At 42.9% G+C, this 14,309-nt stretch overlaps 1 protein-coding gene across 1 annotated transcript in view; it reads right to left on the reverse strand.

Annotated features, from left to right (window-relative positions):
• Positions 1 to 14,309, reverse strand: part of LOC126456037 (adenylate cyclase type 3) — a 418,454-nt gene that overhangs the window by 318,458 nt on the left and 85,687 nt on the right. The window contains exon 4 of the mRNA XM_050091793.1: positions 10,134 to 10,261. Within this exon, the coding sequence (XP_049947750.1) occupies positions 10,134 to 10,261 (128 nt within the window). The remainder of the gene's footprint in view (positions 1 to 10,133; positions 10,262 to 14,309) is intronic.

A 14,309-nucleotide genomic window follows, 5' to 3' on the forward strand; every position in this document is an offset into this window, starting at 1 on the left:
AGCAGAAATGTATCCAAGTGGCTGGTGATTAAGTGGAAAAGTGAATATAGTATATTAAAGATTATTCGAGGGATTATTTATGCGTTTGATTTATTAAAAGACTCCCATCGAAATCCAATTAACGAAGGTGGACGCTTTACTTTTCATTCATAGTAGTCGAGGAGGTACAAATCCGGGCAATTCGGAAGCCAGAACTCCATTGACCAAAACATTTCAATGTCGTCCGAGAGCCAGTTTTGAACTAAATGGCTCATATGAGGTCCTCTTCTGCCATCACGCATTTTTTGCTCGTTGACATGCAATACTGACGCCAATTTCCTTAACGATTGTACTGGGTCCTCCGAAATCAGCGTCTGAGTGTTTTTGATGACTGCCACAGTTCGTGACACGCGTTTCCTCGAATGAGGTTTCCTCGTGAGGTTAACCGTATCTTCCGCAAACTTCGCCGAAGCATTATACTTGGGCACAGTATCGTAAGCAGTTTATCTCGGGTACCCGAAGAATCGAACTATTTCAGTGCGCGGACGCCCGGCACGAAGACTTCAGATTATCGCGGCTCTTCCGTTGTACTCCGCACTTTTCCATAACATTTCGGCCATTTTGAGGTTCCAACTGTTTAATAGATGCCTATGGCTTTCAAGAACGCCAGTCGCGACCTCCGGCGGAAGTACGATATGGCGGGAAATTCAAATTTAAATTTGTCCGGATTTAAGCACCGCAACCTGTAATATTCAGTTCCATAAAAAACGTAAAGTTGTATGCCAAGAACGGCTGGGAGACCCCGAGGTCAAGTTCAGCCGCCTCATCATCATCATCATCATCATCATCATCATCATCATTTAAGACTGATTATGCCTTTCAGCGTTCAGTCTGGAGCATAGCAGCCTTTATAAAATTCCTCCATGATCCCCTATTCCGTGCTAACATTGGTGCCTCTTCTGATGTTAAGCCTATTACTTCAAAATCCTTCTTTACCGAATCCAGGTACCTTCTCCTTGGTCTCCCCCGACTCCTCCTACCTTCTACTGCTGAACCCATGAGTCTCTTGGGTAACCTTTCTTCTCCCATGCGTGTAAAATGACCCCACAATCTAAGCCTGTTCGCCCTGACTGCTACATCTATAGAGTTTATTCCCAGTTTTTCTTTGATTTTCTCATTGTGGACACCCTCCTGCCATTGTTCCCATCTACTAGTACCTGCAATCATCCTAGCTACTTTCATATCCGTTACCTCAACCTTATTGATAAGGTACCCTGAATCCACCCAGCTTTCGCTCCCATACAACAAAGTTGGTCGAAAGATTGAACGGTGCACAGATAACGTAGTCTTGGTACTGACTTCCTTCTTGCAGAAGAGAGTAGATCGTAGCTGAGACCTCACTGCATTAGCTTTGCTACACCTCGCTTCCAGTTGTTTCACTATGTTGCCATCCTGTGAGAATATGCATCCTAAGTACTTGAAACTGTCCACCTGTTCTAACTTTGTTCCTCCTATTTGGCACTCAATCCATTTATATCTCTTTCCCACTGACATTACTTTCGTTTTGGAGATGCTAATCTTCATACCATGGTCCTTACATTTCTGATCTAGCTCTGAAATATTACTTTGCAAACTTTCAATCGAATCTGCCATCACAACTAAGTCATCCGCATATGCAAGACTGCTTATTTTGTGTTCACACATCTTAATCTCACCCAGCCAGTCTATTGTTTTCAACATATGATCCATACATAATATGAACAACAGTGGAGACAGGTTGCAGCCTTGTCTTACCCCCTGAAACTACTCTGAACCATGAACTCAATTTACCGTCAACTCTAACTGCTGCCTGACTATCCATGTAAAGACCTTTAATTGCTTGCAAAAGTTTGCCTCGTATTCCATAATCTCGTAGAACAGACAATAACGTCCTCCTAGGAACCCGGTCATATGCCTTTTCTAGATCTATAAAGCATAGATACAATTCCCTGTTCCATTTATAACATTTTTCCATTATTTGCCGTAAGCTAAAGATCTGGTCCTGACAACCTCTAAGAGGCCTAAACCCACACTGATTTTCATCCAATTGGTCCTCAACTAATACTCGCACTTTCCTTTCAACAATACCTGAGAAGATTTTACCCACAACACTGATTAAAGAGATACCTCTGTAGTTGTTACAATCTTTTCTGTTCCCATGTTTAAAGATTGGTGTGATTACTGCTTTTGTCCAGTCTGATGGAACCTGTCCCGACTCCCAGGCCATTTTAATTATCCTGTGTAGCCATTTAAGACCTGACATTCCACTGTATTTGATGAGTTCCGACTTAATTTCATCCACCCCAGCTGCTTTATTGCACTGCAATCTATTGACCATTTTCACCACTTCCTCAAATGTGATCCTATTTCCATCCGCATTCCTATCCCATTGTACATCGAAATCTGAAACATTACTGATCGTATTTTCGCCTACATTGAGCAACTCTTCAAAATATTCCCTCCATCTGCCCAAGGAATCCACAGGATTCACAAGCAGTTTTCCTGACCTGTTCAAAATATATGTCATTTCCTTCTTACCTCCCTTTCGAAGACTGATAATTACACTCCAGAATGGTTTTCCAGCAGCTTGACCCGAAGTCTCCAACCTGTTTCCAAAGTCTTCCCAAGATTTCTTCTTGGATGCTGCAATTATCTGTTTGGCTTTGTTTCTTTCTTCAACATAACTTTCTCTGTCTACCTGAGTTCTAGTATGTAGCCATTTTTGATACGCCTTCTTTTTCCTTTTACAGGCTGCCTTGACTGTGTCATTCCACCAAGCTGTTTGCTTCATCCTACCTTTACACACTACTGTTCCAAGACATTCTTTAGCCACTTCTAGTACTGTGTCCCTGTACCTTGTCCATTCCTTTTCCAATGACTGTAATTGACTACATTCAACTAACTGGTACCTTTCTGAGATCATTGTTATGTACTTGTGCCTGATTTCCTTATCCTGAAGTTTCTCCACTCTTATCCTCCTACATACGGACTTGACCTCCTGCACTTTCGCCCTTACAATACCAATTTCGCTGCAGATTAAATAATGATTAGTGTCATCAAAGAATCCCCTGAATACACGTGTGTCCCTCACAGCCTTCCTGAATTCCTGATCTGTTATTATATAGTCAATGACAGATCTGGTTCCCCTACCTTCCCAAGTATACCGGTGAATGTTCTTATGTTTAAAAAAGGAGTTTGTGATTACTAAGCCCATACTGGCACAGAAATCCAGGAGTTGTTTCCCGTTCCTGTTGGTATCCATATCCTCTACAAATTTACCCATAACCTTTTCATACCCTTCTGTTCGATTTCCAATCCTGGCATTAAAATCACCCATGAGCAGAACACTGTCCTTGTCCTTTACTCTAACAACTACATCACTGAGTGCATCATAAAAACTATCCATCTTATCTTGATCTGTCCCTTCACAATGTGAATATACTGACACAATCCTAATTTTCTTGCTAGACACTGTCAAATCTATCCACATCAGTCGTTCGTTTACATACCTTATTGCAACTACGCTGGGTTCCATTTCTTTCCTGATGTAAAGCCCTACACCCCATTGTGCTATTCCTGCTTTGACTCCTGACAGGTAGACCTTGTATTCTCCCACTTCCTCTTCTTTCTCACCCCTTATCCGAATGTCACTAACAGCTAAAACATCCAGCCCTATCTTACTTGCAGCCTCTGCCAGCTCTACTTTCTTCCCAGAGTAGCCCCCATTGATATTAATAGCTCCCCATCTCATTACCATTTGTTTGCCGAGTCGTATCTTAGGAGTCCCTGGTTTGCCAGTTAGAGGTGGGACTCCGTCACCTCCAAAGGTCCGAGGCATTTTGCTCTGATTGTTGCCAGCATCATATTTAAAGTACCAGGGAAGCAGGTTTCTAGGCTTACTTGCCCCGAGTCCCATTGAGTTTTACCCCTAACGGTTGAGGGACTAACCGGTGGATTTGGTAGTCTTTGCCGTATGAGCACAAAGGTAACCACAACTCAGAATATGTCCGAGATGCCCAGCCTTATTCCAAAGTAACTGGTATCCCGACTGTCGGGACCACTTACTTGGCCACTCATACGTTGCCCGTGGTTCATGAACTAGGACATGACTACAGGAACCCACACCATGAACCACGTTCAGCCGCCTAGTTGGAAATTTTTTCCTTATCTTTTGCTAAGTATGAGATCTTAGTGCCTAATTTTATCTGTTAAGTATAAGTGACGGTAATGGGTGCATGTGTAGCGTATTATCAACTTCGTGTTGGATACACTGAGAGTATGGAGAGGGTGAAACTCGGTGCCGACGCATAGGTTACTCCTCTCGAAGAGCACGAAAGGCGCCGCCTGGATTAACGACCCCAAACGACGAACGGCTCACCATCATCTGTGTTGCAAGCCCTCACTTCATGAGACACTGTGGAGAAATTTTGAACTGAATCCAGAACATTTGGCACAAAGCGTGGCGATCAGAGACTTTCGACACCACCCATCCATTCCCCGCTACCGTAAAGATGAAGTGGAAAATTGTAACCGCTCTCAGCATACCTCCATGGTCACCCATCCAACTATTGGCTACGCCCGACGGTGGTTAGCGTCAGTGATCTTATTAGAACCGGTGTACTAATCCCCGCACACCCGTAGACTAACCCACATAGAAACATCGAGGCAGGGTGAAACGACTGTACCAACAACGCCGCAAGAAAATAGCTTCTAGATGGGAACTTGGCGGTCGTAAAAGTCTGTTTCCCGTGTCCAGAAGGATATGGCAGCTAACCATAGTAATTCTAATCCCAAGTTATTTTCGTGGAATACGTTCGATGGACAAATGAAGATTCACGAAAATGACGCGGTGCAAGCAACAAGTTTGTAGCGCCACACCCTATTATGTGGAGTATGTGCAAGGGACGAATCACTGAGAGTAAGCCACGCTTAAGGAACAGCAATGACGAGTGGAAGCTTTTCGAGATAGAGCTGTTCGATCAGCACACGACCGGGCTGCCGGAGGACCGCGGGCGCAATTAAGGCCGCTATTGGTTTCAATCCGGCCTGCCGAAGTAATTCGAAAACTTACTCCTTTTGTTTGTTGACTGGGAATGCCTACTTCATTGCCGTATTTTGTTTTTCTACTTTTTCTCGTATTAACGTTAATAAATAATTCTTGTGCGTTGCAGACGTATAAGAACACTACAAGTGTTGAAACAGGAGGTAATTTATAATGGACTGGCTGCAACGAGTAGCTTTTACAGACATTTATTTTCTCATGATCACATCTGAAGTTGCCTGGTATCCTGTCTTCGAATGTTAACATTTATTTACGTGTCATGAATATCGTTTCTATACTAACGGCGTTGCTGAATTTTGCTATGGTAGTTTTAAGACAGCAGCTACAAAACGTCCTCAACGTTCACAACGCTTAGATAAACATAAACATCTGCAGATGGGGTGAACGTAAAATGACTGTACTCTCAAAAACGCGTGCTTTGAAGCTTTTTTGGCAAGTGGCTTGGGGGTTCTGGAAGGTTGTGCTATCTATGTCGGTGCACTATCCCATAAACTCCAAAGTCACGGACTCTACAGTCCAGACGTTATGCGCCAGGAGCGCTGCTGTCGCGTCCTGTGATCTGGTGACCCGGCAGCTTCAGTAAGTAAATCAGGCTCGCGGGTCACCAATGGATGCCCATCCCTGGATTGCCTCAGAGAATAAAACTTTGTGCACTTTGTTTTGTTGTAGTTTTAGACACGCCTCACTAGCCCTGCTGCTTTCTGATGGTAGTGTTTCAAATGTCCGTCACTGCTACCCTCTCTACACTCTGTTGCTCATGGCGTAGATGATATCACGATGGTCTTTCACTGCCTGAAGGCAGTAATCCTCTACTCTTTTTAAGCCTCACCCCACTGTAGAAGAGAGCTTGGAATCATATGCAACAAATGCCTCTTGTGTTAGGCAAGCACAATGCCTTCGCACAATCCTGATCTCTGAGCTGCCAGTCAGTATTAATGTTTCTTCAGTCAATCGCTTATTGTAATACTGTATCGTGTTTTTTATACTTACGTGCAAAGGTTCTAATGATGCTCTTGCCAAAGGTCACGTTTCATAGTCTGATACCCCGTTCTTTCTGTATCACATCCTTGTCGCTTCTCTTGCAGGATACTATGAACATTGTAGCATGTTTTATTTGGCATATACTTGTACTTAACAGTCTGGCGCTCCGATCGGTGAAGTCATAAAGCCCCTTAATCACAAACAACCTCATATAAATTAACTATTCCGTAATTTAAAACCTCATTGTATATTTTATTAAAGCAGAATATCTTTCCGTGCTAGACACATATTTTGGTGCCCGAAGTACAGCGACCATAGCAATTTGGGGCCCGTCATGGGACAAATCATGATATGTAAACACAAACTATTGTAATATCGTAGATAATAAAAAGAGACTTAAATGTCTCAGGGAAACATTTAATTATAACTGACTGTTGTAATGCGGATTTTTGCATTAAGACTGATTTTGACAGTGAAAATGTCACGCCATCTGCAGCGTATTAGTGGAGTCTCCTGTTCCACCGTCACAATATATGCCTACTTCTTAGCCAGTTTTGGCTGTCCTAGTATGTGTATAGTAAATCAGCTTATTATGTTTCACACAGAATAGTCCCAAAATCTTGGATTCCATTGGCATGATCATCCCACAACCCCTTTGGCTTAAATATTTTTGACTTAATCGTTTTGGACCAGGTTTCCTTACCTCATATTATTGCATTTGACCTTTCCTGTCTTCCTTGAACTTTTTATAGTCCAATATGTGTATTCCCCCTCCACAGTTGTTACTACGGGATATTTTTCTTTCAGCACCTTCATAGTATTTCTAGTGTTTAATAGCGACAGTGAATGAACCAAAGCTTGCAATATATTTTACTTTGTATGAAATTGTCTTTTCATATTGTCCACTGATTGTCGTTTTTGTAGAATTTGTGAATTACTCCGAAATTAATCCCTGGTCGTCTCAGAATTCTCAGTATTCAAACCTGTTTAACATAAGACTGAAAAGTAATATTTCAAATCGCAGTGCTTTTTATTTCTACTGGTGATAATCAGTTCTGTTATAATAACCATAATCAGAAGAAGATTCTGAAATAAGTAATACGAAAATGGGGCATGAAATACTACTAGTAAAATTAAGTCATAAGCATAAAACGACATTAGTAAAAAACCTAAAATTTTTACTCAGATCACATGTGCCGCTGTATGTTACGTTTTATGCTTGAGAGTCGATGTTGCTAATAGTATGTCATCCTCTACTATGGCCAATTTTTGTATTTTTGTATTTCAGTATCTTAGTTTGATGATGATCATTGTGTAAGTAGACTGTATAGGTTTTTTTTTATTGGTAACGCCACATAGCGCTCTGTATGAAATTCATTGGCTGTGCTGTGTGCAGTCTGTGGCTAGTTTGCATTGTTGTCTGTCATTGTAGTGTTGGGCAGAGGACGTTTAAATTGTAATCGATACCGGCCACCACCTGCATAAAAAGAACTTCAATTTCGACTGTTAGTTTTCTAACATTCTGCGTGGTGTCTGTTTGTTCTATATCGTGTCTCCCTACCAATTTCGCGCAACGACGCTCTGAGCTTGTTTTTTAGGGAACTGTCTAGTTTGAACCTGGGACCTGTTGCTGGTAAGGAGACGTCAGACCACAAATGACATGTAGAGTTCAGAAGAGTTCAGTGAGACTAGCGGTGATATAACCAAATACTTAATGATTTCAGCGTCAGCTCCACTGCACTCCCTGTAAAAGAATCTTAATACTAACTAAATTTAGTGGAAGGGGTTCAAGGCTTTCCTATTTTTAGTTAGCTGGTAAAATAACGTCGAAAAAGCAGTTAACTTTACCACTGGAAATTTTATCCTACTCACAAAACATTGTTTATAAATTGCACTATTGATAAAAGGAGATGTTTTAATACAGGATGGTAAAACCAACTGCGATCAACAAAAATGTGAACGAATATTCCCTGAATGGGTTTCCAAGTTCTACAATGGATCGAAGGATGACCTATGCCATATCACATCTATAATCTAGGTTTAAATTAAGTTTCGCCAAAGAGAAAACTATCAAAATGGTCTACAGTGACCCTCAATTATCTTTAAATACTTGTCTAACTTATCGTAAATTACAGTGGCTGATGTGGCTTCTCAATAACTATATAACAGAAAAACCATCGCGTTCAGATTTTCACTTCAAGTGGCAAATGTGAACACCATGAGCTTTAATTGACGATCGACACTAGTATTACGCAAAAAGGGGTCGTAACAGATGAGACTTCTGCAGTTCTGAGTGAAGCTTTATGCGCTGTTATGCGGCATCGCGTGCGTTCATTACCTTGTCGGTGTTCATCAGGGGGCGGCGAGCAGCACAGCTCTGCTCACCTCGCCGTCTCGGAAGCAACTCTCTCCTAACTTCTCCTTACTACAATTTACCGAAGTCGCACTTCTCAACCGCCTTCTCATCATCCGACCACGGCATAACAGCCCGGATAATTATAATGGACATGATATTTCCGGCCGTGAAAGTCTACATTTTAGTATCAGGCGCCTCTACGGGGAGGAGATGTCAACAGAAGTGCGACATCTGGAAGGACTCCAGAGGAAGAGAGTGCAGCTTTTGTGTTCCCTCACATTCCTGTCTCGTTGCAGAGCCGTCGGCGTTATACCGAAGTTTCTGAAGATAAAGTGACTGTTCTACTCGGGAAAGGCACAACGCATTTTCAAACGGACTGAGGAGGCCTCACTACGACAGCGCATTCAGCAGACCCGACGGGACTTGGCAAGCACAAACTGTAATTTAATGTCTCTCCATATTACGATCAGTAATAAACTGTGCAGCGGTGACTGGGATAAAATTGATAGACTACTGTATGATACCATGGGGAAGCGTATGTTGACAACGTCTAGTAGACAGAAGAAGAAGTTTGATAATTTGCTACCCAATCACACTGTTCGGCATTTAGACGTTTCCCGGACCGTTATCAATTTGTCCAAACGTTCGTTATCTGACGATGAGACATCTGTGCTTGCCAAGGGAGGAAATTTTGCTGTTAGTTATTATGATCGCTTCTCAGTTTTGGTTATTGATAACTTGATACCAGTGTATGAGTTTAATTTGTACATATCAGCACTGAAGATGATCACTATGTGATTGAAAATCGATTCTGCCATCAATAAAACATCAATATTACGGCCAACGCTGACCTTCCTTTTAATTTAACAAATATGGTCGTTGTGCACACAGCACTCAATAAAGTCGCCATTAATTTTCGAAATAACACAAATCTAATGACTGACAATAACAGGTGGTACGTGATCTTCTAACGATACTTAAGGAAATGTGTTTCACAGCTATATCATTCCTCTATCTTTTTCAAACTGTATTTGTGGTCTTCACAATTTTGATTGTAAACGTCCGATAGTGTATCGCGTCTCTTCGTCCTCTGTAGAAAACCACCATGGGAGAAAAAAATGAGGCTTCCTATGCTACTCTACCACACGAATTGATCAATGTTTGCGTTATCAGTCAGGGAGATTTCAAGGAAATGACTCTTTTGTTTCTAAATTGGCTATCAGTTCGGCACCAGACGTTACTCAAACTTTATTGTCGCTGAAGTTTCTTCTATACATGACATCTGAACACTAAAACCAGAGGTTCTGTGACAGGGTATGTGGGAACAGAATAACTGGATGGCGGAATCTGGTGGATGACCGTGTCTAACCCAGCCAGAGGGAAGGTACATGTTAAGTTGACTGAAATGAAATGCATGGAGTCAATGCGGACGGTACAAGTTGAGATAAAATGACGAAAAGTGATACCAGTAAAAAGCGTTCTAAAATACTGAACCTGTAATGCAAAGGATATCTCATGACAAGCCAAAATTTTCTGTTCAAGTCCCGGTTGCTGCATCTTCACTGATTTCGATACCATCGATCCATTCATTTCATTTCAGTGACTCTAATACATCTGCTACCACATCACACAGGGTCGGAGAGTGACGGCCATTAGATGTGTATTTCAGTGTTAATATGGACTCTCGATTGTGTCCCATTGCAAAGCGGTACTCACTTGATGGCCTTTACCATGGAGAGGCCCATGTGGACACACAGCACGGCGTGGTCAGGACGCTCCCGAGGGGCGCCGCTGATGCAGTAGTAGCAGTCGCCCAGGATCTTGATCCGCAGCTGGTGGTAGCGCTGTGGACAAGAAAGGACCACTGCTCGACACTTGCGGCAGACACTGACACAGGCACACGAGTGCGTCACTGCTATCATACAACTGTTATCATACCCTGGCATCACAGTTACTAGTACATTGTAAAATTTCCTCTGATTTCTAGGCACAATATTCCATTATATCGTTGGTGACATTGGTTTTATAGGATTTATGCTGTGGCCTAAGTTACGTTTCTTTACTTAAAGTTTCGTCTTCTGTTTCGGAGGCACCGTCAGAGGCTATAAGACATAAGTAACTTTCAAACGTAAACATGTTTAGCTAGCCAAAATGACCGAACTTATTAATAGTGACCGGGAAACAATAGAACTGTGACTTCATCCGAACGCTGATCAAGGTCGCGCGTTCACGCAGAAGTGCGTTAGAGAGCCATTTTTTGAATTTCTATAGTCTCGCAGTATATGATTGAGAGCTGGTTTCTCAGGATGAGGCAGGATAAGGTTACGATTGTGGATGGGGCCGTAATCAGTTTCTCTCGGTTGCACAACAAATACGTAAACTTTATTTAAAGAATTTAAAATTTTAGAACAAAAAAACACAATTGACTGCATGGCGGCTGAAGGCCTCATCACAAAAAAATTCCACAATTTTTAGGACCGAACAATTCCAAATAGCTCATATTAAGATGTGTACTTCGTTTTAAAACAAACTGTAACACAGCTGAAGGCCTTATTATAAAGAAGTGAAATTATCATTCGGCTGAAGGCCACAAAGATTTCTAAGTAACAAACGGCTGAAGGCCTGAGTTAGAAGTCAGGAAAACAATTCCAAGGAGCACACACCCCAACAAATACCTTGCTTTGAAACACGTTTGCTTAAAAAAAAACTTACTGTAACATGGCTGGAGACCTTATCACCAAAGAAATGAAATTATTGCTCGGCTGGAGGCCACACCAACAATGATTAGAAAATTACTAATATCATTAAAACAAATATCATAACCTAAGAAATTAGGACTAGCGGTTTCCAGCAAGTCTTGTAAGGGTCGGCCTGGAAAGGTAACTCAAACATAAGGTAAGTTGAGACAGGCAGCCAAGAGTTGTACTCACGTAACAAGATGGCAATTCAAACTAGAGGCAGCTTAAGCGCCGATCGACCAACCAACCAATCCACCTAACGTCCGATCATCGGTACAACGATGTAATATTTTTAGGCAAGGGCGAAGAGACAGACAGCACTACATCTTCAGAAAACACCCAAGGCCAAAGGATAGACCTCGAAAAAAAAATGCACAGTACAATACAAGAGGCTTTCGAACTACACGCCGTGTCTGACAGCATCAACACGATGAGGAAAGGTACGCTGCCAGAAAAGTACGCAAACCTCCAGGGCAGGTAACTGTGGCGTTAGCGGCCACAAGACAGAAAATACCGCTGGTTGCACTTCATTAATAAGAATAATTCTAAATTTAATGATGAATAACTGCTTCAAAACAATTCACTCATTGCCGCCAGGCTCAGTGGCCCTGGGAGCAACAACCCGCCGACCAAAGGCGAGATCTCAGAATAGTCGAGGTTGCATTAGTAGTAAACTCTTCACTCAACTTTAACGTCCAGGGTTCGGTGTGCAACGAAGTCGTCGCTCTCGCAGCTGCGCCTCCTCGATCTGGCAGTGGCAGCACGCCCCCAGCGGCCCCGGCTTGCCGACGCGCTGCTCGGACCTGCTCGCTGCTGTGCTCCCGATGTGCAGTCGACCTGATGTCCGTTCGCAACTCCCCACTCCACGCAAAGCGACCGGGAAATACTAGCAATCGCTCCAAAGATAGTACCACAGTACTCGTATCGATAAGCGCTGCTGCTGCCACTCACGTGCAGGAAAGCCAGCAACTTAGTGACGCCAGTAAATCGAATCAGAAGTGACAAGACGCCAAGCAATAAACGGCATGAACACGAGCCGCGCATGTCTCAATCATATCTTAGTAACGATTGGAACCAACAAAAATTTAGCATCTGAGATTCTAAGCTGGGTGTTCCTGCGTTCCGGTGCTTGTTCATATGATGCTGATTTATCCGTGTTGCTGAGTCGACCACTGCCCTTGAGTTCCTTCAGCCGGGTGTTGATCTTTCGTCTAGTGGTTCCCATGAACATCTAACCGCATGAACAAGGTATTTTGTACACTCCTGCCGTGGAACACTGATTTTCACCATTTTTGACTATGTTTGGATGGCGTCACTATCCAAATGTAGCTCTGTTACCAGTATTAACAGTTGGGCAGTTTTGGAACATAAACCACGTCTTTGGCCTGTGAGGACGTCAGCCACACTAGGGGATCAAACTTTAAGCACCATAAGAAGCCTCCGACCATGACCTAATTCCCATGTAACCCCAGATTTCTCCAATTGTCGGTGCAATCCCTGATGTGTAGACACAAAGTAATTTGTTAACGGCAGTGGTATTCGCTGTTCCATACTCCCCTATCAGGGCAAAGGGATCAGTAAGTCGCATATCATGAAAACTTTTGTAGTATAAGAAAACAATGAGCTACATGCTACAGACTTCCTGACGTGCACTGACGAGCCAAAACATTTTGAACTCATTCTCAATATCATGTTGTCCAGCTTTGGAATGCTATTCAGCATGGCATGGCATGGATACAAGTCCTTGGTAAGACTCCGGAGGAATTTGGCACCAGACGTCTCCACTAAGGTCACGTAATTCGGTGGTTTGTGGACGCTGATATGCCGTCTATGGGCGTCGCAGCTGTTCTTCATTTAGTGTCCTAGACATCTACATCTACATACGCACTCTGCAAGACACCATATGGTGCGTGGCGGAGGGTACGTTGACCACTATTCGTCATTACCTTTACTGTCAATGTCTTCATACGAGCTCCAATTTCTCTTATTAATGTAATTTCGCTAGATGTATCACAGATCACTGCAGCACGATTCAGGCCTTCTGAGACTGAAATTTATTCTGCTGGAAAATGCCATCGCCATCGGTGAAGTTATCAGGATTGAAAAATGGTTGCATTTTCACGTACGCCACAGTTGTCATGCTGTCTTTGATTACTACTACACGTGCCACGAAATCTGAGGTGAATGGCCCGCATAGCATAATATCAGCCCCAATGGCCTGCATTCATGGAGCAGTGCATGTTTCTACAAGCCGTTCACCTGGATAGTGGCATATCCGAACACGACCATCCATCTCTTCTAACAAGTAATGTTATTCATCCGACCAGGTGACACATTTGGTTACTCCATTGTTCACTTTTGATGGTCCCATGCTCACGGAATCATAGATTGGTTCAAAAAGAGAACATGTAAGAATGGTCTGTTGCGATCCCAAATGTTCAGCAATTTGCTCTGAACGGTGAGCTCCGAAACACCTGTGCCTCCATCACCACTGTACTTCACTGAGGCTGGGTCCATCGCTGCGATGAACTGTATAAAATTTATATGATTAGCGCCGCCTGCAGCTCTCATTTCACCTTCAATGGCTGACCTCTGTCGTCAGAGCTGTCACATATCGGCGTCTGTTCTGCTTACAGAGCGGGGAAGCCCACATGCGGTCTCTCTGTCCTCCAGTCACTTCCAATAACGCCCACGAAAGCAGCACGCGGACGGTCGACTAGCTTCGCCGTTTCCAATATGGTCGTTCCAAGGCTCCAGGCCGCAACAATCTGCCCGTTTGTCGAATTCACTTAAGTCAGTGGAGTTCCTCAATTACGACCAGTGTCTTAGCTGTAATGGTTCCCGGATCGTCCTGTTCTGCCTACAATATTTCCTTACCACGTCACGCGCCCGCAACGTCATCATGTGCAAATAACTCTCACTTTTCGGATCATTGGTGTATCAAAGAAGAAACGTAACTGCAAGCAACACTAAGAAGAGTGCAAAACGTTTTCCATAAAGAAAATTCAAAAAAATAATAATTCGTGAAGCTGTGTGAGGAGCGCGCTGCAGTACAGTCAGTGTATAGAACACACGGCACGTAATAAAAACTGTATTGAAAAATAATTGAAGAGAGAATTTTGCTTTTGATGAGTTCCATTTCGATCATGACGCT

This window comes from Schistocerca serialis, chromosome 2 (genome assembly GCF_023864345.2).
Source record: "Schistocerca serialis cubense isolate TAMUIC-IGC-003099 chromosome 2, iqSchSeri2.2, whole genome shotgun sequence".
Classification (NCBI taxonomy): Eukaryota; Metazoa; Arthropoda; class Insecta; order Orthoptera; family Acrididae; genus Schistocerca; species Schistocerca serialis.